Genomic DNA, 27164 nt, shown 5'->3' with positions numbered 1-27164 from the left:
GAGTCTTCTTCAGACATTTACTCTTTTTTTTATATTTAATTTAGATATACGATTTACTGTAAACATTTATTTGCAGGTGTTACAGTATGGGAACTTATGACTTTTGGGTCTAAACCATATGATGGAATTCCAGCCAGTGAAATTTCAACAATTCTAGAAAAAGGAGAGCGCCTTCCTCAGCCTCCCATATGCACTATTGATGTGTACATGATTATGGTGAAATGTAAGAAACTAATGAAATCTAGCTTTTCTTTATTTTAGTTGGTTTCTTCTTGGTGGTACTAGAAATGTTATTTAAATGCTTTGGCTGTAATTTTTTGAAGTCTAAGCTATAATCTACTCTTTAATGTATTGTATATATCATGTAGTATAAACAGTCTTTTAGTCATATGCAATATACCACAGCTTATATAAAACTAGATTTTGGTCAGGCATCTCCTGTGGAAACATTTTTAAACCTAAAAAATGTCACTGTAAAAGTACATTAGTGTTGACTAGTTGATTTCAGAATATTTGTAGATCTTGAGGATCTATTTGTATTTATGATAAAGTGATATATTAGAGCATATATAGCTTTACAATGTATTTACTGCAGAGCTGTCAAGAGTAGCACTATTGTAGTAAGATATGTTTTTGATTTTATCATATGTAGGTTGGATGATTGATGCTGAAAGTCGTCCAAAATTCCGTGAGTTGAGTGCAGAATTTAGTAAGATGGCTCGTGACCCAACACGCTACCTTGTAATACAGGTAAGTTCTCAGCAAAGATCGTTAGCACATCTAGTTTAACCCCTTTACACAAAATCAGGTACATGTATGTAATGATTTGAGGCTACTTAGCGCAACACCACGTACATGTACCTGATAACTTTAAACTGTCACAGCGTGGCCGGGCGCTGTGACAGTTTAATGAAACTTGCTGTGCTACACAGCAGGACCTCCCTGAAGCCGGCCAGGGACCAATCGCAGCGGTCCCCGGCCGGCGAACCGAACCAGCCGGCGAACCGAAAGCAGTGATCTGGCGAGGGTCTCCTCCTTCCCCCTCTCCTCCGTCGCTTCATTCAGTGAAGTGATCGGTGGTGAGGGGGGCCCCATTGGGGGAGGCCACCCGCAGCACTCGGGATCGGAGCGCAGCTCCAATCCTGAGTTAACCCTGTAGCCGCTGCGGCCTGCGTTGTCCTGGCAACTGGCCCTGTAGCGGCCTCCGTTGTCATGGCAACATGAGTGATCAGTCCCTACCTAAGGTAGGGACTGATCTTTCCTATGCCTGTCAGTACTGACAGACATAGGCAAAATTCAATGGAGTACAGATGTGTACTCCATTGAATGGTGTGTATAACAGTAAAAAAAATAAAAATAAAAATAAAAAAAAGGAAAATGTGAAAAAAGTGAAAAAGAAATAAAAAAAAGGGAGAAAAAATATAAAAATGTGAAAAAAAATTAAAATAAAAAATGTGAAAAAAAAATTTGAATAAAATAATAAAATAAATTATATATATATATATATATATATATATATATATATATATATATATATATATATATAATACACCCCAACACACACCCACAAATAGTCCCCCCAAAAACGTCAACATGTCCCGCAAAAAAAGAGTCCTCACACAATTGCGTCAGTGAAAAAATAAAAAAGTTATGGCTTACGGAATACGGCGACTTACAAACGTGATTTTTTTTTTACAAAAATAGTTTTTATGCTATAAATGAACTAAAATATAAAGAAATTTGGTATCGCCGTAACCGTATCAACCTGCAGAGTAAAGTTAACATGTCATTTATACCGCATGACGAACGACCTAAAATTTTTTTTATAAAAAACAACTGCAGAATAGATATTTTTATGTATACCACCTCATAAAAAAAATTAAATAAAAAACGATCAGTGTGTCACATGTACCCCGGAATGGTACCAATGAAAGCGTCAACTTGTCTCCCAAAAATATTTTTGCACCCCAAGGCCTCTGCAAATTTATATGATGCCAAGAAAATATCCTAAACTAAAAGGACTCTCCAAAATCCACACAGCACGCCTTCATGTTTGAGGCCTGCATGAGAGACACAGCGCACAAAGGCCACATATGGGATATTTCTAAAAACGTCAGAATTCAGGGAATAAATCTTGAGTTGTATTTCTTTGTCAACACCCACTGTGTTACAGAAAAAAAATGGATAAAAATGAAAAATCAGCAAAAAATGACATTTAAAAATTTAGCCTCCACTTTGCTTTCATTTCTGTGAAGCGCCAAAAGGGTTAATAAACTTCTTTAATGTCATTCTAACTACTTTAAGGGGTACAGTTTATAAAATGGGGTGATTTATGGGGGTATCTAACATACAGGCCCCTCAATTCCACTTCAGAACTGAAATGGTCCCTGAAAAATCAGATATTGAAATTTTCTTGAAAATCTGGAAAATTGCTGCTAAACTTATAAACCTTCTAACATTCTAATAAAGTAAAATAATGTTTATCAAATGATGGGAACATAAATTAGACATATTGTAGATGTGAATTAATCATTAATTTGGTGTGATATGACTATCGTACGAGCAGAAAGGTAAAGTCTAGAAAAATGAACATTTTTAATTTTTTTCGCCAAATTTTTCATTTTTTTTACAAGAACCGCTGAATATATCAATCAAAATTTACCACTAATGTAAAGTAAAATATGTCACGAAAAAACAGTCTCGGAATTGGGTTGATAAGTAAAAGCGTTCCAGAGTTATTACCACATAAAGAGACACATGTCAGATTGAAAAAAAGGCATTGGTCATTAAGGTGAAAAGGGGCTAAGTAATGAAGGGGTTAAATTCATAGAATCTGTGGACAAGATTCTTCATCCGCCACATAGTTGCCTTTGCACTATACCACCCACCATGCTACCTGCCTCTCTTTGTGTGCCATTATAAATCTTTTAGTGCTGAAGAAGTAGAGCTGAAAAGTACCATATTGTAATGCTATTTCTGTAAACTCATAGAGGGAAATGTATCAAACCCATTTTAAGGCAAATATGCATATAAGCCCAAGTTTTGACTCTACAAACTTTAGCCAAAATGAATTCCCTGTGTCCTCTTGGCAATTTGTACCCAGGGCCTTTGCCAGCCAGCCCTTCCTGCTACAATTCTAAGCTGTGCTATAGTATTCCCTGTGAAAAGAGAAAGAGAAAATAACTAATGCAAGTGTGAACATGGCTTACTACTATTTCAAGTTATTACAAATATACAAATAATATATTACAATATACAATGTAATATCTCTTATTTGCAGGGAGACGATCGGATGAATTTACCCAGTCCCCCAGTGTCGAAGATTCACCAGACTTTGGATGATGAAATGGGAGATATTGTTGATGCTGATGAATATCTGATACCACATCAAGGATTTTTTACAAGCCCTTCAACATCTCGAACACCACTTCTGAGTACAATGGTATTGTTACATTTTCTGTATGAATTTAAATGAAGTGTATAATGTGTAGTATGTGCGTCTTCAATAATATTTGCACTTTTATATTGTAGAGTTCCACAAGCAACAATTCACCCATCGTATGCATTACTCGAAATGGGGTAGGTCTATATGTGACATGAAAACCAATGCAGTTTTAATATTTCAAATCTTTAAAGGGGTACTCTGGTGCTTAAACATCTTATCCCCTATCCAAAGGATAGGGGATAAGATGCCTGATCACGGGAGTCCCGCAGCTGGGGACCCCCGGGATCATGCACGCGGCACCCCGTTTGTAATCAGACCCGGAGCGTGTTCGCTCCGGGACTGATTACCGGCGACCGCAGGGTGGGCGGCGTGTGACGTCACGCCTCCGCCCCCTTGTGACCTCACGCTCCGCCCCTCAATGCAAGCCTACAGGAGGGGGCGTGATAACTATCACGCCCCCTCCCGTAGGCTTGCATTGAGGGGCGGAGCGTGATGTCACACGGGGTCGGGGGCATGACGTCACACGCCGCCCGCCCTGCGGTCAACCATAATCAGACCCGGAGCGAACACGCTCCGGGTCTGATTACAAACAGGGTGCCGCGTGCATGATCCCGGGGGTCCCCAGCTGCGGGACTCCCGTGATCAGGCATCTTATCCCCTATCCTTTGGATAGGGGATAAGATGTTTAAGCACCGGAGTACCCCTTTAAAGAAGCCACAGCTAAGACTAAGGCTAGCAAATGTATTACATTGTAAGAACTATGCTTTTGTCCACATAGTGTGCTCCCAATCTTCTCCTATTATTATTAAATAGTTGTGTAGTTACAGAGAAATAATGTGATTTATTATGTTACCTATATTTTCATATCTCTACAAAGAGACAACCAAAAATGTAATGAATTGCAATTTCCACTTTAAAAGGAATGGATGCTGGGACAGTGGTTTATCACAGCTATGTAACAAGTTACATTTACAGAAAATTACATATATAATTAGCACTTAAATATATTTGAATATGTACGTATTAGATTCTATTGAAACTGCTGGGTGCTTGGGAAAAAAGCTATGCCTGGGCCCATCCCCTGGCAGCAATGTCATAGTGAAATATGTGCTTTGCCCATCTGCTTGTTTGGGAGCATAATGTATAGTGCCTCTGAACCATATACAGTGCAGTTATTTTTATATAATAAGAGCCTGAGACCTCATGCATATTAATATGTACTAATTCCATTGCAACCAGATCTTAGGTTTACCTATTAAAAATAAACAATTCTCATTACATTTTACTGCTATGGGGTGAACACATGGAAACTATTATGGCTTAGACAAGCTTACAGTAAATTTCTCATTTGCGTTTTTGTTAACTCCACACAGGGTCCACCTAACAGAGAAGACAGCTTTATCCAGAGATACAGCACTGATCCTACAGTTATTCTAAATGACAGCCTCGATGAAGAATTCCATCCTGTTCCAGGTTGGTAACAATATAAAATAAAATAGAATAGAGAGATATGATATATATATATATATATATATATATATATATATATATATATATATAATAGTGATATGAGATAGAAAGAGAGAGAGAGTTGAAACCAGAAATTTAGAAGGCATTTTTATTACTTTCTGCAAAGTCAAAAGTTAACATACTCTAGTATTACTATGCCTTTAAACAATTTGGGACAGCCCATATGATGATGTCATGTCTTTAGAAGCTTCTGAGTTAGAGACACACCTGTGGAGGTATGTTAATGCACACCAGAAACACATTGCTTCTGTGTGTAACATCATGGGAAAGTCTAAAGAAATCAGCCAAGATATCAGGAAGAGAATTGTGGACTTACGCAAGTCTGGATCATCTGCGGGTGTAATTTCCAGATACCTGCAGGTGCCTCGTTCATCTATACAAACAATTATATGCAAGTACAAACAAGATGGAAATGTCCAGCCATCATATCGCTCAGGAAGGACACAGGTTCTGTGTCTGAGATGAATGTGCTTTGGTCCGACATGTGCATATCAACCCAAGAACAAAAGCAAAAGACCTTGTGAAGTTGCTGGTGGAAGCTGGTAAGATTGTGTCATTATTCACAGTGGAATAAGTACTGTATCAACATGGGCTGAAAGGCCACTCTGTCAGAAAGAAGCCATTACTCCAAAAGAAACATATAAAAGCAGGATTTTGCAAATGCACACAGGAACAAAGACTTACATTTTTGGAGACATGTCCTGTGGTCTGACGAACCTAAAATTGAACTGTTTGGCCATAATGACCATCGTTACGTTTTGGAGGGAAAAGGGAGAAGCTTGGAAGCCTAAGAACGCCATCCCAACTGTGAAACACGGGGGTGGCAGCATCATGTTGTGGGGTTGTTTTGCTGCAGGAGGGACTGGTGTACTTCACAAAATAGATGGCATCATGAGAAAAGAAGATCATGTGGCAATACTGAAGCAACCTCTAAAAGACATCAGCCAGGAAGTTAAAGCTTGGGTGGAAATGGGTCTTCCAAATGGATGATGACCCGAAGCATACTGACAAATTGGTTACAAAGTGGCTTGAGGATAACAAAGTCAATGTTTTGGAGTGGCCATCACATAGCCCTGATCTTAATCCTATTGAAAATGTATGGGCAAAAAGGCAGGTGCGAGCAAAGGCAAAATTCCTACCTCCTATTGTGAGAAGCTTGTGGAAGGATATCCAAAATGATTGACCCAAGTCATACAATTTAAGAGCAATGCTACCAATTACTAATGAAGTGTATGTATACCTTTAACTTTGCAGAAAGTAATAAAAATGCCTTAAAAATTGATCTCTCATTATTCTGGAATTTGGCAAATATAAATCATTTTGGTAATCCTAATTGCCTAAAACTGGTAAGGTTTATTCTGATTTCATGTCAGAGAAAAACAGGCACATGTGTCTTTTTATATAGTGTATGTAAACTTCTGGTTTCAAGTGTAGATAGATAGATATAAGATGAAGAGATATGAGCTAGAGAGAGAGAGAGATAGATAAGAGATAGAGAAAGAGATATGAGATAGATAGATTGACATGAAATAGATAGACTAATATGAGTTAGATAGATAGACATGAGATAGATATGTGGTGACACAGGGTGGTGTTTGTGGAAATACCTGATCACTTCGTGATGCCAGGACACCGTTATCCTTTATACGGTCCAATGTTTGAGGCAACTTCTCCTGGGACAGACACGGGTAGTAAATGAACACACCAACCTCAGGTTACGCATAACTGTCTTTACTGAGCTGGTGAGGACACCGTTATCCTATATACGGTCCAAGGTTTGAGGCAACTTCTCCTGGGACAGACACAGGGAGTAAATGAACACACCAACATCAGGTTACGCATAACTGTCTTTACTGAGCTGGTGAGAATGGTAATACACAAACAGCTGGCCTTGGTGTGAGAGTGCAGTGGGAGCCCTGTTTCCTTGCTGAGACTTGTGGTGCTTACACCAAACAGGATTATACTGACCATACAGGATTATACTGACCAAACAGATTTATGATTAAATACTGGTTGCTAGGGTCCTGTCAAGGTACAGGAGAACGATCTGCAGAGGCATGAATTTCCTCCTTGCGAGTAATCCTTGCAGGATGACCAGTCGAGAGATTAGACTTGAAGTAGGCCTCTCCTCAGAGCACACAACACAAGAACACCTGAGCTAAGCTGTTGTTCACGAGCCTTGCTTGAACTAGACTGAACAATGTCTAGCCCTGGATTGATGGAGGAAGAAATGTAGAAAAAGCGAGGTCTTTGGCGCAGTCCGTGGAATGGAATCACAGCACGTGATATGTAGATTAAAAGTTCATTTATTAAATACCAGAAACAGATGCGTTTCGAGGCCCAGACAGCCTCTTTATCAATGTTACAAGTGGTACAAGTGGTATGTACAGGAGTAAAAACAAGGTGCTTTAAATAGGTAAAAAGGGCGCCACAATTAGTTAGATGTCGGATGTCTGACGTCAGTCTGCCTCCCGGAAACACAGGAGACTGATGTAGTGTGTAAACCGTGTCACAACCATTTGTTAGCACAATTAGATGAAAGTACAGTGTAGGGGCCTCTTCCGAGGTCCTGCACAGTGTGTGTGTGATTAACATAATATAGGTGACTAGCAGAAGGATGCCTAGAAAGAGTAGCGATCGGTCTCCTGCCAGGCAGGAGACCGATCGCCACTCTTTCTAGGCATCCTTCTGCATGGCACTAGTTGCCTATATTATGTTAATCACACACACACTCACACTCTGTGCAGGACCTTGGTAGAGGCCCCTACACTGTACTTTCATCTAATTGTGCTAACAAATGGTTGTGACACTGTTTACACAATACGTCAGTCTCCTGCGTTTCCGGGAGGCAGACTGACGTCAGACATCTGACATCTAACTGATTGTGGCATTCTTTTTACCTATTTAAAGCACCTTGTTTTTACTCCTGTACATACCACTTGTAACATTGATACCACTTGTAACATTTAATAAATGAACTTTTAATCTACATATCACGTGCTGTGATTCCATTTCACGGACTGCACCAAAGACCTGGCTTTTTCTACATTTCTTCCTCCATGCTTCTATGATCGGCAAAGGATTCCTGATACTGATACTGAGGTGGCGGCACCTTTATTATATGCTGTTACTAGTGGTTGTGTCTGGCACACAACCACGAAAGGTGAGCGAGATTGCCCCTACTGTCCTATCAGTATATGTGTATTTCCACATCTTTTAGGACTACTACCCTATGAGAAGCTCTGCTGTTCTTTTTTCTCCTCCACTAGACACATAGCCCTGGACAGAGTAACTCCTCCCCTGCACCTCACTATGTTGGGGAGACTTTTGGGGTTCTTATTAGCAGGCAGGGTCACATGGGGTTCACTGCTCACAATTAAAGACACAGTAACAAGAAAACATATGTACATTCAAGAATATCAAAATTAATTTAGAAAAATATATTACCTGTTGTTATCATTCGCACATAACTAATACAACTGTAGCATTCTAGTGGGCCCAATACCTTGTGCTGCCAAGCTGCCCGAGACAGTCCAAACCCACGGGACAGCTTCTGGTGCTGGGACACCACAGATAGAATAATATGAGTTAGATAGATGTTTAAGGAGTCATAGAACATGATCACCAGCTGGGATGCATTGCATCATTCTGTAAATGTATACAACATGAAATACTAGTTTGTTCTATGTCTGCAGTAGCTCTGTTTTGTGTTACTTTAATGTATAGTATTATTGTTCCCATTATTAACCCCTTTATGACCAAGTCTCTGTGTGTCTAATTACGCCCTAATTATTTTGATTTTGCCTCTCCACAAAAGCCTTAACTTTTTTTTATTTATTTTTTTATTTAACACAGCTGTATTTGCCCTTGTATTTGACTTTTATGCAATGTTTGGGGTACAAACAGTACATAACTACTTTATGTGAGGGTTATGACTTGAATGTAGAAAAAGAGAGATTTTTAATTTTGTTTAGTTTTTTTATACCGTTCAAGTTGCCCATTAATTCTTCAGCCATTCATGTACTAAAGTGTCGCTACAGGCAAAATGCCTGGCTGGGTGTGGTTTCCCGTGGCAAAATAATTTTTTATATATAGGAAACTGGACCCAGCTGTTTATTTCAGGGACTATAAAACAAAAAGTGCTGTCTCTGATGAGCATATAGCACAGCAAACAGTAGAGTTTTATACTAAGGGACAGTGGTATACATGACATAACATTACTATATTTCTCTATTTCAGAATATGTCAATCAGGCACATTCAAAACCACAGATCTCAACGATTGCTAATCCAGTTTACCACAATCTCCTCTCTGAGAATACAAAGCCTCAAAATGGCACTCATAAGAATTCCAATGGGAATGGTGTGAACAATCCGGAATACCTGAACTCGGGTCAGACCTTTATAAACCACTCTGAAAATGACTATCCCGCCATCTGGGAGCAAAAAGTTGGCCAGCAAATAAGCCTGGACAATCCTGACTACCAACAGGACTTTTTCCCAAAAGAAACACAAAAGAAAATCAATGGATTTAAGATCCCTGCGGCAGAAAATCGTGAATATTTGGCATTGGCACCAACAAGTGACTATATTGAAGCTTCAGCATGACCATAAGTTGATTCAAACATTCCTGACACTTTGCCTATTGGGGCGCATAAGTTGTCACAGGACACTTGCGGATGATGGACCGTAATGAAATGAGTGCACGTTGCAGTACTTGGGCACTTACACTTGTACTTTGAAATATTTTGGAATCTATAGTCCCCAGTGACTCATCCTCAATGTTTCTCCTTTGTTTTGTTCCGAAAGACAAAGCCTCTTACACTTTTATATATAAATATATATTGAGAGATTTTTTTTTTTTTATGCAAGAAATACTTTTTAATTCCTGTGTTTTTATAATGTGTACAGATATCCCGGCACCTTTTTGTTTTATGTGTTTTGTCCAAGTTGAATAGTATTTGTGCATAAAAGTCAGTATACAGATTATGCCATTTTAAGCATGAAATCTTAGTGTATAAATCTTATTTTAATATTTAGCAGTCTTTTCTCGGGAAAGGAGAGGCTACATTCATACTTAATCAGAACTAGTTATTTTCCAATGACATTTCATATGTCTGGGTTTTGGAGCTGACTCATTGGATAATATGTATATATTGGAATATTATAATTGTTTAAAATGTAATGTATGCCATTGAATTGCACAGTGATATACAAACATAGCAAACCTCATTATCATATATAAGGCAATGCATGAACGATTTACCATTGGTTGAGTACAATATGCTAATTGGCAGTAAAGGTTACATGGTCAGTGGTGTATATACCACATTTGCAGATAGATGGCCTGCTACCACCTTAAAATGCAGATATCACTGCTGCCTGCTAAGTATTACAGAGACATAACTTGAAATATATCTGCCCAAATTAAAAATGATAAGGCCATCTTCCATGGAACATGTATTATTTATAATATTTCAGGCACCAAGGACCAGTTTGCTACCTCTGTAACTACACCCCTAGTGCTATGTTTTGTTTTGTTTTCCCTAGAAACAACGCCACTCCATGGGTGTTGTCTGGTATTGCAGTTCACTCCATTCAATTAAATGGGGCTGAGCTGGAAAACGAGATGTAGCCCATGGAAAAACTTGGTGCTGTTGCAAGAATCCCATATGATTTGATACAAACTATTGGCATTGCATTTTAGCAACCCTATGATAAATTTGCTCCCTTGGGGGAAAGCTACAAGAGAGGTACTCAGAGACAAGCACCTCACTCTGAACAGGTTAGTTCTTTGGGCTCATGTGGTTTTCTAGCACAGGTGCTCTCTGTTGTCAGGGTCCTTTAAGATTATGCTACTTTCATGTGCTGGTATTCCTTAAACGAATAATCAATTATTATACAAAAGAGTGTAGAAAAGTAGAAAGGGTTGTGTTAAGCAGTTGCTCCATTTTCCTTTTGTCTGCAGAGACTATGAAATTGCATAAATGTTCGGTGTGGCTTGTAACACTAGTGGGCTATGGGCACCATTGGCAGTATGCCTACAGGCTTGACTGCGGCCTTGGCTAGAGGCACTGGAATGTGATTCAGGAGCTGCTTATATTCTAAGGTTTCCTCCAAGTCAGTGTCAATACTGTAGCATATACTGTATTGCCCTATTGATTTCCAGGAGTATTGCTGGTTCTTCCTTCTGTGGTTTATGTATTATGGCTTATCCATTACTTTATCATGATCCAGCCATATGTCTTTACATTCCTTTTTTTAATAAAACTTTACCTTTTATGTCACTAAATCTCCATAATGTCTATTCACTAGTACTCATAAGTATACCAGCAGCTTATAAATCAGAGTTGTGTAAAATGGTGTTTAAGTAGACTAGTGACTAAATTGTATTAGAATAAAAAGAATGTCATGTAATGTGATCCTCAGTTCTCTGAAAATTTTAAAATCAGTTAAAATGCAGCACTACTTTTACATAACAATCGTGTTTTCTACAATTGATTTGTTAGAGAGTTACTGTCAATAGTAAGAAAATTTAAAAAAATGCTTTTATCAGTGTAGTAATGTGCCCTAAGACCTGTATGCATAATAATATGCATGTGTTAATATGTAAAATACCTTTTGATCTATGTATTACTGTGATGAATCTTTTTGAATTTCTCTGAGATGCTAGGGGCATTTCCCTGGAGTAAGATGAGCTCCTCCTCCTCCTCTCCTTACATTTGCAAAGTTTTCTGCCTAAATGCATGCTCTCTCTAAGTCTAATGCAGCCATGGAAACGATATGGTGCAAGGACAGAAGAGAAACCTGCATTTTGTGCCATAAAAAGAAACATTTTTACACTTTCACAGCTTTGTGACCAAAGAGCATGTTTTTATAACCCTAAAGCAGCCAAGTGGAATCTATATGGTGCAAATACACAAGAAATAAGTTCATAAAATGACAAAGAGAAACAATTTTGCATATAAATAATAATTTAGTACCTTGTATTGCTTGTCAGTGTCTTTAAGGTGTCTGAATCTCACAGGGGTTCAGCTCATGCTGTTGAAAGCTGGATTATACACTGCCCTGCATGAAAATAACCACACCTCCATCCCCCCCTCCCCTCTGATTTTTTTTGGTCCTTTTTGATTAAACAAAAAGGCTTGATTTTCAGGGTTCGTTTGCAAAATTAAAGGGACAGAGACCCCTAGCAGCCATTTTTTAAACCAATTTTTCACATCCTTGTACGTCATGTTGCGGTGGTACTTAGCGCACCATGACGTACATTTACGTCATGGACATGACTGCGAGCTTTGGACCGGTGCTCGCGCCAGGTGCAGCAGGTCCCGCTGCTATCAGCAGCCAGGGACCCGCCGGTAATGGGGGACATCAGCAATTATGTTGATGTCTGCCATTGACCCCTCAGATGCCGAGATCAATACAGTGCAGTACTTAAAATGGATGATCAGATTGCCCGCAGCACTGCCGCGGGGATCTGATCAGCATGGCGGCCGGAGGTCCCCTCACCTGCCTCTGGCCATCTCCAGTGGTCTTCTTCTCTGGTCTGAGATCGAGTCATATGCATAGCACTGAACAGCATTGGCAATCAAATGATTGCTATAAATAGTCCCCTATGGGGACATAAAAAGTGTAAAAAATAAAAGTTAAATGTAAAAAAATTAAAGTTAAAAAGTGTAAAAAAAAAGTTAAATGTAAAAAAATAAAAGTAAAAAAATTTGAAAAATCCCCTCCCCAAATAAAAATTTCAATTGTCCCTTTTTCCCCCATTTTACCACCAAAAAGCGTAAATATATTAGGTAACGCCACCTGCGTAAAAGTCTGAACTATCAGAATATATTGTTGTTAATTGTCCCGTACGGTAAACTGCATAAGCATAAAAAGAAAAAAGGCTTTGCTGCTTTTTTGTCATATTTTATTCCCAAAATTTTTTATAAAAAGTAAAATATAAGCAAAAGTGGTACTGATAAAAACTGCAGATCACAACGCAAAAAATGAGCCCTTATACCACCCCGTGTACGGAAAAATGAGAAAGTTATAGGTGGCCAAAATAGGGCAATTTCAAACATACTAAATTTGTTAAAATAGTTTGAGATTTTAACATGGTAGAATTATAAAAAAAATAAAAATAAAATAAAAGCATACAAAATGGGTAGCATTTAAATCATATTGACCCACAGAATAAAAAAATGTCATTTTTACCGTAAAGTGTACAGGGTGAAAAAAAAAACTTCCAAAATTTGCTAAATTGTGGTTTTCTTTCAATTTCCCCACATAAATGATATATTTTTTTGTTGTGACGTACATTTTGTATGGTAAAATGATTATGTCATTACAAAGTAAAATTGGTGACGCAAAAAACAAGCCCTCATATGGGTCTGTGGATAAAAATATAAAAGAGTTATGATTTTTAGAAAGAAGGCGAGGAGGAAAAAACGAAAAAATGCTAAAATAAAATTGGCTTGGTCCTTAAAGGGGTACTCCGGAGGAAAACATTTTTTTTTTTAAATCAACTGGTGCCAGAAAGTTAAACAGATTTGTAAATTACTTCTATTAAAAAATCTTTACCCTTCCAGTACTTATTAGCAGCTGTATACTACAGATGAAATTCATTTTTTTGAATTTCTTTTTTGTCTTGTCCACAATGCTCTCTGCTGACACCTGATGCCCGTATCAGGAACTGTCTAGAGCAGGAGAAAATCCCCATAGCAAACCTATCCTGCTCTGTACAGTTCCTGACACAGAGGTGTCAGCAGAGAGCACTGTGGACAAGAAAAAATAGAAATTCAAAAAGAAAAGAATTTCCACTATAGCATACAGTTGCTAATAAGTACTGAAAGGATTGAGATTTTTAAATAGAAGTAATTTACAAATCTGTTTAACTTTCTGGCACCAATTCATTTATAAAAAAAAAATTCCACTGGAGTACCCCTTTTAAGGTGTTAATAAAACCACATAGTGAATGGCATTAACGTAAAAAAAAGTCACTTCATATCCTGCTAAAAACTTGATATAAAAGAAATCAAAAAGTCCCATCAAAACAAAATTGGTACCAATAAAAACTACAGATTAGTCCTAATATAGCCTTGTATACGGAAACATAGTAAGAGAAAAGTTTATAGGGGCCAGAAGAGGACAATTTTAATCATACTCGTTTTATACAAAGTAGTAGAATAAAACAAAAAATGTATAAATAGGGTATTGTTGCAATCATATAGACCTACAGAATTAATATAACGTGTAATTTTTACCGAAAAGAAAAGGAAACCCACAAAAGTTACAAAATGGCTTTTTTTTTTCAATTTTGCCCCACAAATATTTTTTTCTTTTCACGGTAGAATGAATAATGTCATTAAAAAGTACAATTGGTGGCACAAAAAAACAACTCCTAACATGGGTATGTAAAAGTGTTATGGCTATTAGAAGGCGTGCGGTAAAAAAACAAAAGTGCAAAAATGAAAAATTGCTGTGTCCTTAAGGGATCGAAGCAGATTATAAATATGTACAGTGGGGAAAAGTATTTAGTCAGCCACCAATTGTGCTAGTTCTCCCACTTAAAAAGATGAGAGGCCTGTAATTTCATCATAGGTATACCTGAACTATGAGAGACATAATGAAAAAAATAATCCATACAATCACATTGTCTGATTTTTTAAGAATTTATTTGCAAATGATGATGGAAAATAAGTATTTGGTCCATAACAAAAGTTCATCTCAATACTTTGTTATATATCCTTTGTTGGCAATGACAGAAGTCAAACGTTTTCTGTAAGTCTTCACAAGGTTTTCACACACTGTTGCTGGTATTTTGGCCCTTTCCTCCATGCAGATCTCCTCTAGAGCAGTGATGTTTTGGGGCTGTCGCTGGGAAACACAGACTTTCAACTCCCTCCAAGGGTTTTCTATGGGGTTGAGATCTGGAGACTGGCTAGGCCACTCCAGGACCTTGAAATGCTTCTTACGAAGCCACTCCTTCATTGCCTGGGCAGTGTGTTTGGGATCATTGTCATGCTGAAAGACCCAGCCACGTTTCATCTTCAATGAGCTTGCTGATAAGGAGGTTTTCACTCAAAATCTCACGATACATGACCCCATTCATTCTTTCCTTTACACGGATCAGTCGTCCTGGTCCTGGGGCAGGAAAAACAGCCCCAAAGCATGATGTTTCCACCCCCATGCTTCACAGTAGGCATGGTGTTCTTTGGATGCAACTCAGCATTCTTTCTCCTCCATACACGACGAGTTGAGCTTTTACCAAAAAGTTCCATTTTGGTTTCATCTGACCATATGACATTTTCCGAATACTCTTCTGGATTATCCAAATGCTCTCTAGCAAACTTCAGATGGGCCCGGGCACTGGCTAAAGCAGGGGGACACGTCTGGCACTGCATGATTTGAGTCCCTGGCGGCGTAGTGTGTTACTGATGGTAGCCTTAGTTAATGTAGTCCCAGTTCTCTGCAGGTCGTTCACTAGGTGTGTGTCCCCCCCCCCCGTGTGGTTCTGGGATTTTTGCTCATCGTTCCCCCTCCTCTTCCAAGCATGCCCTTAAAAAATGATGCCACCCCTTTTATAGCTCAGGGGCAGCTGGTACTGCTCACACGTCTGTTGCTAGGCTGCTGGATAAGTCAATGAGGAGACCGCACCAGCGTGACGTCACACGGGCGGCGTCGTGACGTCACGATACTCCTGCCCCGCAGTCGTGAGGCTTCAGACTCTGAGCCTCCAGTGCTTGCGTGCAGCTCAAAACAGGTGGGTGCTCAATGAGAGATTGTGGGGATCCCCAGTGGCAGGACCCTATGATCAAACATCTTATCCCCTATCCTTTGGATAGGGCATAAGATGTCTTAGGGCCGGAGTACCCCTTTAAGTTCTATCAGAAGCAGCGGATTTAGATTGCTATTTTGGAACAAATAAAGCTGCAATCCCAATATAGATATTTCAGGAAATGAGTAACCATATGTATAGGTGCATTTAATGGCAGGGTTACATGTGTACACAAGTAGTTTATTGAATTTGTGTAATACATTGTATATTGTGTAGTTGTTATATTTATTCAACACCACTAAAAACCGGCTAGTGATACCAGCCAAAAAGTTAGAGTATAATTATAACCATTAGTTTTAACCCATGGGACATGTCACTCTGGCTCTGAATTTATATACTAAACAGTTAAGAAAGTTACGCTGAGGTTAAATTATACTCTACTTTTTCAATTCCAGTCAGAAATTCTGTAGTGTAAACCTGGCATTACTGTTAATTTAATTTTCCCTGTCGGTTTGGCTGTCGCATCACATGACTGCATACTGCTGTGTGGACTGATTCTCATTTCTAAGGGGTACTCCACTGGAATAAAAAAAAAATTTAAATCAACTGGTGGCAGAAAGTTACACAGACTTGTAAATTACTTCTATTAAAAAATGTTTAATCCTTCTAGTACTTATCAGCTGCTGTTATGATCCACAGGAAGTTCTTTTCTTTTTGTCTTTCCTTTCTGTCTGACCACAGTGCTCTCTGCTGACACCATTTTAGGAACTGTCCAGAGCAGGATAGGTTTTCTATGGGGATTTGCTCTTACTCTGGACAGTTCCTAAAATGGACAGATGTGTCAGCAGAGAGCACTGTGGTCAGGCAGAAAGGAAATTCATAAATAAAAGAACTTCCTGTGGATCATACAGCTGATAAGTACTGGAAGGATTAAGATTTTTTAATAGAAGTCATTTACAAATTTGTTTAACTTTCTGGCACCAGTTGATTACATTTTTTTTTCCAGTGGAGTACCCCTTTAATGTCAGTCCCATTATAAATACACTGCTCAAAAAAATAAAGGGAACACTTAAACAACACCATGTAACTCCAAGTCAATCACATTTCTGTGAAATCACACTGTCCACTCAGGAAGCAAAACTGATTGACAATCAATTTCATATGCTGTTGTGCAAATGGAACAGACAACAGGTGGAAATTATAGGCAATTAGCAAGACACCTCCAATAAAAGGAGTGGTTCTTCAGGTGGTGACCCCAGACCCCTTCTCAGTTCCTATGCTTCCTGGCTTATATTTTGGCCACTTTTGAATGCTGGTGGTGCTTTCACTCTAGTGGTAGTATGAGACGGAGTCTACAACCCACACATGTGGCTCAGGTAGTGTAGCTCATCCAGGATGGCACATCAATGCAAGCTGTGGCAAGAAAGTTTGCTGTGTCTGTCAGCGTAGTGTCCAGAGCATGGAGGCACTGCCAGGAGACAGGCCAGTACATCAGGAGACGTGGAGGAGGCCGTAGGGGGGCAACAACCCAGCAGCAGGACTGCTACCTCTGACTTTGGGCAAGGAGGAGCAGGAGGAACACTGCCAGATCACTGCAAAATGACCAACAGCAGGCCACAAATGTGCATGTGTCCACTGAAATGGCCAGAAACAGACTCCATGAGTGTGGTATAAGGACCCGACGTCCACAGGTGGGGATTGTGCTTACAGCCCAACACCGTGCAGAATGTTTGGCATTTGCCAGAGAACACCAAGATTGGCAAATTTGCAACTGGCGCCCTGTGCTCTTCACAGATGAAAGCAGGTTCATACTGAGCACGTGTCAGACATCTGGAGACGCTGTGGAGAATGTTCTGCTGCCTGCAACATCCTCCAGCATGACCGGTTTGGCGGTGGGTCAGTAATGGTGTGGGGTGGCATTTGTTTGGGGGGCCGCACAGCCCTCTATGTGCTTGCCAGAGGTAGCCTGACTGCCAATGGGTACCGAAATGAGATCCTCAGACCCCTTGTGAGACCATATGCTGGTGCAGTTGGCCCTGGGTTCCTCCCAATGCATAACAATGCTAGAAAATGTGTCTGGAGTGTGTTAGCAGTTCCTGCAAGAGGAAGGCATTGATGCTATGGACTGGCCCGCCCATTCCCCAGACCTGAATCCGATTGAGCACATCTGGGGCATCATGTCTTGCGCCATACACCAACGCCACGTTGCACCACAAACTGTCCAGGAGTTGGCGGATGCTGTAGTCCAGGTCTGGGAGGACATATCTCAGGAGGCCATCCGCCACCTCATCAGGAGCATACCCAGGCATTGTATGGAGGTCATACGGGCGCCTGGAGGCCACACACACTACTGAGCCTCGTTTTGACTTGTTTTAAGGACATTACATCAAAGTTGGATCAGCCTTAGTGTGGTTTTCCACTTTGATTTTGAGTGTGACTCTATATCCAGACCTCCATGTGTTGATACATTTGATTTCCATTGATAATTTTTGTGTGATTTTGTTGTCAGCACATTCAACTATGTAAAGGTGAAAGTATTTCATACGATTGGTTCATTCATTCAGCTCTAGGATGTGTTATCTTAGTTTTTCCTTTATTTTTTTGAGCAGTGGAAATATTCAAAGTGACTTCCAATCTACAGAGTAGATGCTGTACGATTCAGCTAGTCTGATGTGAGGTCACATGTTGTAGCATGGACTGATAGGGCTTCTATCTTGACAATGAAGCTGCTGGTAAGTCAATATGCAGTACAACCATTTGGCCAATCCATATTACTCAGACAGTGGAAAAGTGTCTGTTTTAAGGAAATCTTTTAATTGTATGGTTAGTGGGGCAGTGCTAAGCTACATTACCACTGTACCTAAACATATTAAATGGGCACGGTCATGAAATTAAAAAAATTGATATGTTGTAGCACTTAAGTACTACAATATATCTCTAATATACTAAATATATATATTTAAAAAAGTGATTTTGAACCAGTTTAAAATCACTTTTAAATTCGGCCACTAGGGGTCGCCCTCCTAGTGGCCGAATGCATTCTGCAGTGACGTCACTACAGAATTTTGACTCATTGAAGACTGGAAATAAAGAAAGTGGTCCCTATATAGGACTGAGGTGCCTTATTAAAATATAACTTTTAATAGTTAGTCACTAAAATATGTTAGACTTATCAAATTATAGTGCTCAAATAGTGCAACCAAGCAAAAAGACAAACAAATCAACACTTAAGAGCTACTAATTAGCATATGGCGCTCATATATCGACCTAGTATCACAATCAAGACTGTAACAAACAGTAATTGTCTACATGCCACCATATCGTGACTGATACTTTAGAAACAGAAAAACTCCATTCAGATATTGGTTAGAGTCTCTAAGTCTAACATATTTTAGCGAATAACTATTAAAAGTTATATTTTAATAAAGCACCTCAGTCCTATATAGGGACCACTTTCTTTATTTTCTGTTCTATTGTCGTGAGGTATTATTGAATTTGGGTAGATGTATAGCCTTATATCTTATACATTTAAATTACTCATTGAAGACTGGCAACGAGTCGAAATTCAGTCACTGCGGTGCTCGCTCCTGCCTGTCAATCAGACAGGCGGGAGCGAGCGCTTTGCAGGAAGTGGATGCGCGCAGGCTCCTGGGGACAAGGTAAAGTATTTTGCCGGGGGGGAGGGGGGTTGAGTGTTCACCTATACAGTATGCCTCCAGTTTCCCCACTACAACTCCCAGCATGCCCTGACAGCCAATAGATGTCAGGGCAAGCTGGGAGTTGCAGTGGGGAAACAGCTGAAGGCACCCTGTATAGGGGAACTAAGGGCGGAAGTGTCGGCCCCAGCAGGCATCAGTGACGTGGTGCCTGCTGGGGAAGTCTGCCTGGTAGTGAGCACACTGCCAGGCAGACAAAAGGCATTTTTAATATGTAAAAAAATTATTTTAAGGCAGGGAGGGGGTTAGGGATAGATGGGTAATAGGCAGGGACAGAAAAAAGAAAAGAGAGGAGGACTGGAGAGTAAAAAAAAACTGCAGATGTGATTTTTTTTCCTCTGTTCAACTCCTGTAAAACAGCCAACACCAGACAGAAACCCATGGAACCTTATTCAAAGTCAATGGGGCTCTGCTAGACCGTCCAGGTCCATTTAAGGGGTACTCTACTGGAAAACATCTTCTGATCACAGGGGGGTCCGGCAGAGTACCCCTTTAATTCTCGCTGGAAAGGACTCTGCGATGGTGCTACCGAACAGAGCTCTGACGCAAATGTGCACTTAGCTATAAAAGTGGAGGCAATATTTGCCTCAAAAAATAAGTTGTAGGAAAAGGATATAAACTGCCTATGTAGAAAACAATGATAACTTTCCTATACAGCTGTTTTTTATGCCAAGGTTTAATCCATGGAATGCTGTGGTTTGGATTAAAACATGTGGTTGTCATTTTGATGCATTCCCATCACTTCTATGTCAGGTCTTTCACTGCAGCTTTTCAGCATAAATCTTAAGAAACAAGATACAACTAAATGTTTACTGTTTAAAGCCAGGTCCAGCACATTGGGCAGTTTTGTCTACGTCAAAGTGGCAACAGCACACCTGTAAATGCAGATTTTTGTTAATGTGTGCTAAACCTTGTAAATACATTGCAGTCTGTACTTGTGCTGAATTTATTATTCTGCTGTTTGCTATTGAAAAAGCATACCTATCTTTTACAATGCAGAGAACAGTGGGGGAGATTTATCAAAACCTGTCCAGAGGAAAAGTTGCTGAGGCGCCCCTGAGTTGCTGAGTCACTTCTATCATTTTTCACAGATCTTATCAAAAATGAAAGAAGTGATCTGATTGGTTGCCATGGACAGGTTTTGATAAATCTCCCTCAGTGAGATTTTCCTTTATTGGATTAGGCTACTTTCACACTGCCTTTGTTCCGGCCGTGTGAAGGCCGTTATTTTAGGATCGTGACTAGCGGGAGAAAAATTGGCACAGATTTTTCTTCCGCTACTCGCCGCTTAAAAATAACAGGTCCGTAGGGACCCCATCATAGTGAATAGGGTCCATTGAGACCTGTCGGCACCCATTGGGACCCATCAAGTAAAGAGCCCGTTTTCGGCCCCAAAAAAACAAATAGAGCCTGACGGACGCGTTAGTGACGGTCCCGACGACAGTGTGAAAGGAGCTTTACTTTAGGCTACGATCACACTGCTGCTATACTCCCTAAAAGGAGTGCAGTCGGACAGGAGTTTACACTATAAATAGTGCGTTTTTCTTACACTTAAATTAATGGGTTATGTCAAAAGACTTTCTGTTCATTTGCAGTGATTTTAGTGCATTTTCCTCATGTTTTTGATGAAAACCACACCAAAAAAAAAAATGCTTTCATTAAAAGAGCACTGCATTCTAAGTGGTTTTGAAGAAGTTTTCTTTATACATGTTGTTTTGTCCTAGTGAACATTTTAAAAGACCTGCCTGGTTTTGTTAGATTAACCCTTCAGTGTGGTGACAAGTTTTAGTGCTCTCACTGCTGTTTCTATGCCACTTTGGAGCCCTCCATGGTGCACAGCTATTTCTCATTCTCTCCATTTCTGCAGACAGGACCAGGGGCCGGACTGTAGTACACACACGGCTACTTCCTCCCTTTGTTAACTAGCCAAACATAGCACAACACTCAGTCCTTACAGCTATACCATGAAACAGTGCTAGTGAAAGTGCACTAATTGTGTTCTGATTAGTGCAAAAAGGGGTTACTGATTCACTGATTTTACAAGGTGCTGTGTGAGCAGAAATGCAAGAAAAAAACATCAGCCATACTGAATGTGTTACAATAGCTGCTGGGGAGAAAGTAAAGGGAAGGGGGGATCACAATGCACAGGGAGGGGCATTTCACACAGCACTGTGGACATACAGCAGTAAGTAACCTGGTGTATACAGAAGGGAAAACTGCCCTGATCTTTATGTGGGTGGTTAGAGATGAGAAGGAAGCTGATTTATCAGGCTTTTTCCCTGCCCTGCATATAGCATATGGATAAACCCTGCCCACCCTTCCTGTGTTTTGTCCAGGGTCTCTCTATTACTAGAGACAGAAACTCTTGACAACAGATAGTGAACATAAGATTGAAACGAAGAGAGACACCTACTAGTCTAGTTTCCCCCCTGCAAAAAATAAAAAAACAGGCAGAATTGATTCTTACCACATTACAGATATCTTGCATTTTATTAATGGTGTTTTTTTGTTTGTTTTTGTTTACAGAGATTACTAAATAGTATTTATAACGTCTGTATTTCCAAGATTAGCGCAGTTGTGAGTGTTCCCCTGGTGTCTGTCTCCATTGTTTCTTCTTAGGAACAGCTGTGTTTTCCTTTCTGATCATATGATCAGCAGCTGGATGGAAGAAATGTGGCTCGTGCCTCATTCAATATGTACTGTGTAACATTTTCAGATCACTGACAGTCAAGAAGCCTCTTAGTTTATGAGAGGACTAACAGCAATGCAAGGATGAACTTTTAAAGCAAAAACACTGCTCAAAAAATAAACGTAACACTAAGATAACACACATCCTAGATCTGAATAAATGAACTAATCATATGAAATACTTTCATCTTTACATAGTTGAATCAATAGGTCTGGATATGGAGTCACACTCAAAATCAAAGTGGAAAACCACACTACAGGCTGATCCAACTATGATGTAATGTCCTTAAAACAAGTCAAAACGAGGCTCAGCAGTGTGTGTGGCCTCCAGGCGCCCATATGACCTCCCTACAACGCCTGGGCATGCTCCTGAGAAGGAGGACAGTCTGTGGTGCAACGTGGCATTGGTGGATGGAGCGAGACATGATGTCCCAGATGAGCTCAATCGGATTCAGGTCTGGGGAACGGGCGGGCCAGTCCATAGCATCAATGCCTTCCTCTTGCAGGAACTGCTGACACACTCCAGCCACATGAGGTCTAGCATTGTCTTGCATTGTCTTGCATAACCCAGGGCCAACCGCGCCAGCATATGGTCTCACAAGGGGTCTGAGGATCTCATCTCGGTACCTATCGGCAGTCAGGCTACCTCTGGCAAGCACATTGAGGGCTGTGCACCCCCCCCCGAAGAAATGCCACCCCACACCATTACTGACCCACTGCCAAATCGGTCCTGCTGGAGGACGTTGCAGACAGAAGAATGTTCTCCACAGGGTCTCCAGACTCTGTCACGTCTGTCACATGGGCTCAGTGTGAACCAGCTTTCATCTGAGAAGGGCATAGGGCGCCAGTGGCGAATTTGCCAATCTTGGTGTTCTCTGGCAAATGCCAAATGTCCTGCACAGTGCTGGGCTGCACGGAAATCGCGGGGGCTTCCAGCAGCGGGCCCTCAGCGATCAGACATCTTATCACCTATCCTTTGGATAGGGGATAAGGTGTATTTGGCCGGAATACCCCTTTAGGGTACGTTGACACATACAGGATCCTGCGCAGATTTGATGCGCAGGATTTGTAACTGCAGATTAGAAGCTGCGCTCAGTCATTTAGTTTACATTGAAATCCGCAGAAGAAAATCCTGTGCATCAAATCTGCATACGTGTGAATGTACCCTTAAGGACCAGGCCAATTTTATTTTTGTGTTTTCGTTTTTTCCTCCTCGCCTTCAAAAATCTATAACTCTTATATTTCCATCCAAAGACCCATATGATGGCTAATTTTCTTTCATTTTTCTTTAATACCACTTTTGCACATATATGACTTTTTAGTTGCGTTTCATACATTTTTTGGGGAATGTGATGTGACCAAAAAGGAGAAATTTTGGATTTTTTTTTTTCACATTTACGCTGTACGGGATCATTAACATTATATTTGTATAGATTGGACATTTACGCATCCGGCGATACCAAATATGTTTATTAATGTTTTTTTAACGCTTTTTGGGGGTAAAATTAGAAAAAGGGGTGATTTACATTTTTATTGAGGGAGGGCATTTTAAGTTTTTTTTTAAACTTTTTTATATTTTACACTTTTTATGTCCCCATAGGGGACAATTTATAGCAATCAATTGATTGCTAATACTGTTCAGTGCTATGCATAGGCATAGCATTGATCAGTATTATCAGCGATCTCCTTCTCTGATCTGCTCAATGTCAGAGCTGAGCAGAAGACCCCAGAGAGCGGCGGAGGCAGGAGAGGAGACCACCGTCCGCCACAGATGCCGTGATCTGTATTGATCACGGCATCTGAGGGGTCAATGGCAGACATCAGCCATTACTGGCAGGTCCCTGGCTGCTGATTACCATCGCATCAGGATTTGCATGTCCATTGTCCATGTATCATAATACTGTGTCCCCCTTCTTTAGACTCCTCTTTCCCCCTTTCCTCCTCCTTCAGACTACTTTGTCCCCTCTTTGCCCCCTTCATCCAGACCCATATCTTCTATATAAAGACAATAAGTAATATAACCATGCCAGATACTGTGTGTACTCTTTTCGTTGTGTACTCTGAATTCATAGTTCCTTTAGTGTTTACAAAATATCCAAACATAGTATTTGTACAACTGTGGTAAAAAGTTCTCAATTTCTCCCCTCTATAAGCCAAAGCAGAAAACTGCTGAAAAGACCCTAAGGTGCCCAGAAGAACATAAATTCCACACAGGGTAGTGCATCCACTTTACCTGCTGTAGATGATTCACAATGTTTCTTAAAGATAGGGTCACACGTGCCGTATTTTGCTGCATATTTTCTGCAATTGATTTGGCTACATATTGACTTTAACTCGTTCCTGAACCATGATGTACCGGTACGTCATGGATCTGGTGAGGGGATATGGCGCAGGCCCATGAGGGTCCGTGTCATAACCGGCAGATACACGCATTAATGGTTAAATGCAGTGTCATGAAGGGGTTAAGGGTTAAATATGCAGCAAAATACAGCATGTATGACCCTACCCTAAAGGTAATCAAGGCTCCCTGACATTTCTGGGCAACTGTCCCTAGTATAAATAGTAATGTACCTACTGTCATTTGTCCACGGTGCTGCAATGTAACCCCCTCATTGTTTTGATCCTGCTGCTTCTTTCTGCTCATAGAACCTTGCAAACCCAGTGCATCAGTACCCCCCCCCCCCCCCCCCCCGCATCCATGTATCACACACATACATGCACTCTAGTAATGTATGGTCTAAATCATCAAGAAACATGTTTATATGAATGCATTTTTTCCAGCACTATGTCATGGCATAGCAAAGTATGTTGTGTTGCGCTATGATTGGCTAGAGAAGTAAGGTAGGAAGTTAAAGGGGTAGTCCAGTGGTGAAAAACTTATCCCCTATCCTAAGGATAGGGGATAAGTTTGAGATCGCGGGGGGTCCGACCGCTGGGGCCCCCTGCGATCTCTCTGTACGGGGCCCCGGCTCTCCGCCGAGATAGCGGGTGTCGACCCCCGCACGAGGCGGCGGCCGACACGCCCCCTCAATACATCTCTATGGCAGAGCCGGAGATTGCCGAAGGCAGCGCTTCGGCTCTGCCATAGAGTTGTATTGAGGGGGCGTGTCGGCCGCCGCCTCGTGCGGAGGTCGACACGCCCCCTTCCAACGGGCTGTCGGGGCTCCGTACAGGAGATCGCGGGGGGCCCCAGGGGTCGGATCCCCCGCGATCTGCAACTTATCCCCTATCCTTAGGATAGGGGATAAGTTGCTCACCACTGAATCACCACTGGACTACTCCTTTAATATGTGTGTACTAAAGGCTAACTCTGGTCCCACCCCTAAAATGGAGAGAATGAGAAATAGTTTTGCACCATGTAAGGGTCTACCAGGGGCTTAATAACCGCAGTGAGAACACTAAAATCCCCTTGACACCACTCTAAAGGCACAATGAACACCAACGTTTTGAGATTATCCTCGCTTGGTTGGAAAGCGTCCTATGTGCAACCACCAGTAGGAAGAAAGGTGTTTCTGAATTAATAAAGTGAGTGAGCACTATGACCTGTTTTTGTTTATTGTTCACCTCTATAAGGAGTTAATGTAAGCAGTACATGGTCTTTTCTCGATTGCAGTGTAAATCCATGCACTTGTCATGGTGATCCAGGAACTGAGGAACTTATGTGGTTGGCTCCATTCCCTTTATATTACAAGGAGAAAGAAACTGTTCCACTTTGTAAGTATAGGTTGCCATCTAGTGGACAGAACTGTTCACACAATCTACAATGTTTTCAGTAGAAAGGTTATAGAATATGTTATCCCAAGCAACAGGACCAGAGCTGTCAAAATTCAGATCGTAGATGGATAAACTGAGATTCTAAGTAATATTTAAAGGAGTTGTGTAAGGAAAAGGAAAAATAAGTATAAAAATATATTAAAAAATATATTTATTTTTATAAAAATATATTAAAAAAAGCCTCTCCACTAATAAAAATTGGAATCTCTCCCCTTTTTATCTTTAAATAAAAAAAAAAAAATATATATATATATATATATATATATATATATATATAAAAATAAACATATTTGGTATCGCCACATGCAGAATTGTCCACACTATCAAAATATGTGGGAAGATTCATCAAAACCTGTGCTGAGAACAAGTTGACCAGTTGCCCATAGCAACCAATCTCATTGCTTCTTTCATTTTTGTAAAGGCCTCTGAAAAAACTAAAGGAGCAATCTGATTGGTTGCTATGGGCAACTGGTCAACGTTTCCTCTGGACAGGTTTTGATAAATCTCCCCCATAATGTCTATAATTCCACACAGTAAACGGCATAACCATAAAAAATACAAAACGCCAGAATTGCTGATTTTTGGTCGCATCACATATTGGAAAGAAAAATGATAAAAATCAATCTACAAAAAGTTCAGACCTCCACAGATCAGGAGAACGAGCCGGGAGAAGTTTGTGCTTATTGTGTTCTCTCCCAACTCCGTGCCATGTGATTGAGACAAACTCGCAATGTAATTCTATGGAGCATGTCTCGATTACAAGATGCGGAGCAGGGAGAGGAGTGTGTGCAGCGCAGTCTTCTCCTGGCTCATTCTCTTGATTGGTGGAAATCTGAACACTTAGACCCCTGTTGATCAAAGCTTTTGACATGTTGTTTTTCCAAATGACAGGTATTCTTTAGGCAGTTTTACTGTAAAAACGAAATCCCCAAAAGTTGCAAAATTGTGTTTTGTAGAATGTGTTTTGTGTTATTACAAAGTACAATTGGTCCAGAAAAAAACAAGCCCTCAGTGGATGAAAAAATAAGTTTTATGGTGATTAAAAGACGAAGAGGAAAAAATAAACACAAAAATGAAGCTGGCTGTGGCCAAAATGGGCCAGGTCCTTATGAAGTTAAAGGAAAACTGTCAGCCTGTTTACCCACACTAAACCCAATACACTTGGTTATAGTGTGGGCAAACAGGAGTCCAACGAGGGATCATTTACTTAAATAGTCCAGTAGGTCCTGAGATGTGTCCCCCAGAAG

General features: G+C 40.4%; 1 protein-coding gene and 1 long non-coding RNA gene across 7 annotated transcripts in view; one reads left to right on the top strand and one right to left on the bottom strand.

Moving 5' to 3' along the window:
- The window catches only part of LOC130273542 (epidermal growth factor receptor-like), a 221210-nt gene extending 209219 nt beyond the window's left edge, over window positions 1-11991 (top strand). Inside the window, exons 23-28 of the mRNA XM_056520539.1 lie at window positions 77-223; window positions 653-750; window positions 3281-3442; window positions 3532-3579; window positions 4819-4918; window positions 9215-11991. Of these exons, the coding sequence (XP_056376514.1) occupies window positions 77-223; window positions 653-750; window positions 3281-3442; window positions 3532-3579; window positions 4819-4918; window positions 9215-9582 (923 nt within the window). The 3' untranslated portion in view covers window positions 9583-11991. The remainder of the gene's footprint in view (window positions 1-76; window positions 224-652; window positions 751-3280; window positions 3443-3531; window positions 3580-4818; window positions 4919-9214) is intronic.
- Window positions 1-27164, bottom strand: part of LOC130273544 (uncharacterized) — a 66492-nt gene that overhangs the window by 14172 nt on the left and 25156 nt on the right. For 2 of the 6 annotated variants that reach the window (XR_008844034.1, XR_008844030.1), the window contains one exon: window positions 6583-6767. The exons of 1 other annotated variant lie outside the window; for it this stretch is intronic. This is a non-coding gene — a long non-coding RNA (uncharacterized LOC130273544). Of the gene's footprint in view, window positions 1-2360; window positions 3159-4779; window positions 4910-6582; window positions 6768-27164 lie in introns of those variants that run through there. 3 more of the 6 variants (XR_008844032.1, XR_008844031.1, XR_008844033.1) reach the window with 3 other exon arrangements.

This window comes from Hyla sarda, chromosome 5 (assembly GCF_029499605.1).
Source record: "Hyla sarda isolate aHylSar1 chromosome 5, aHylSar1.hap1, whole genome shotgun sequence".
Lineage (NCBI taxonomy): Eukaryota > Metazoa > Chordata > Amphibia > Anura > Hylidae > Hyla > Hyla sarda.
This window is presented reverse-complemented; position numbering and strand designations above follow the sequence as displayed.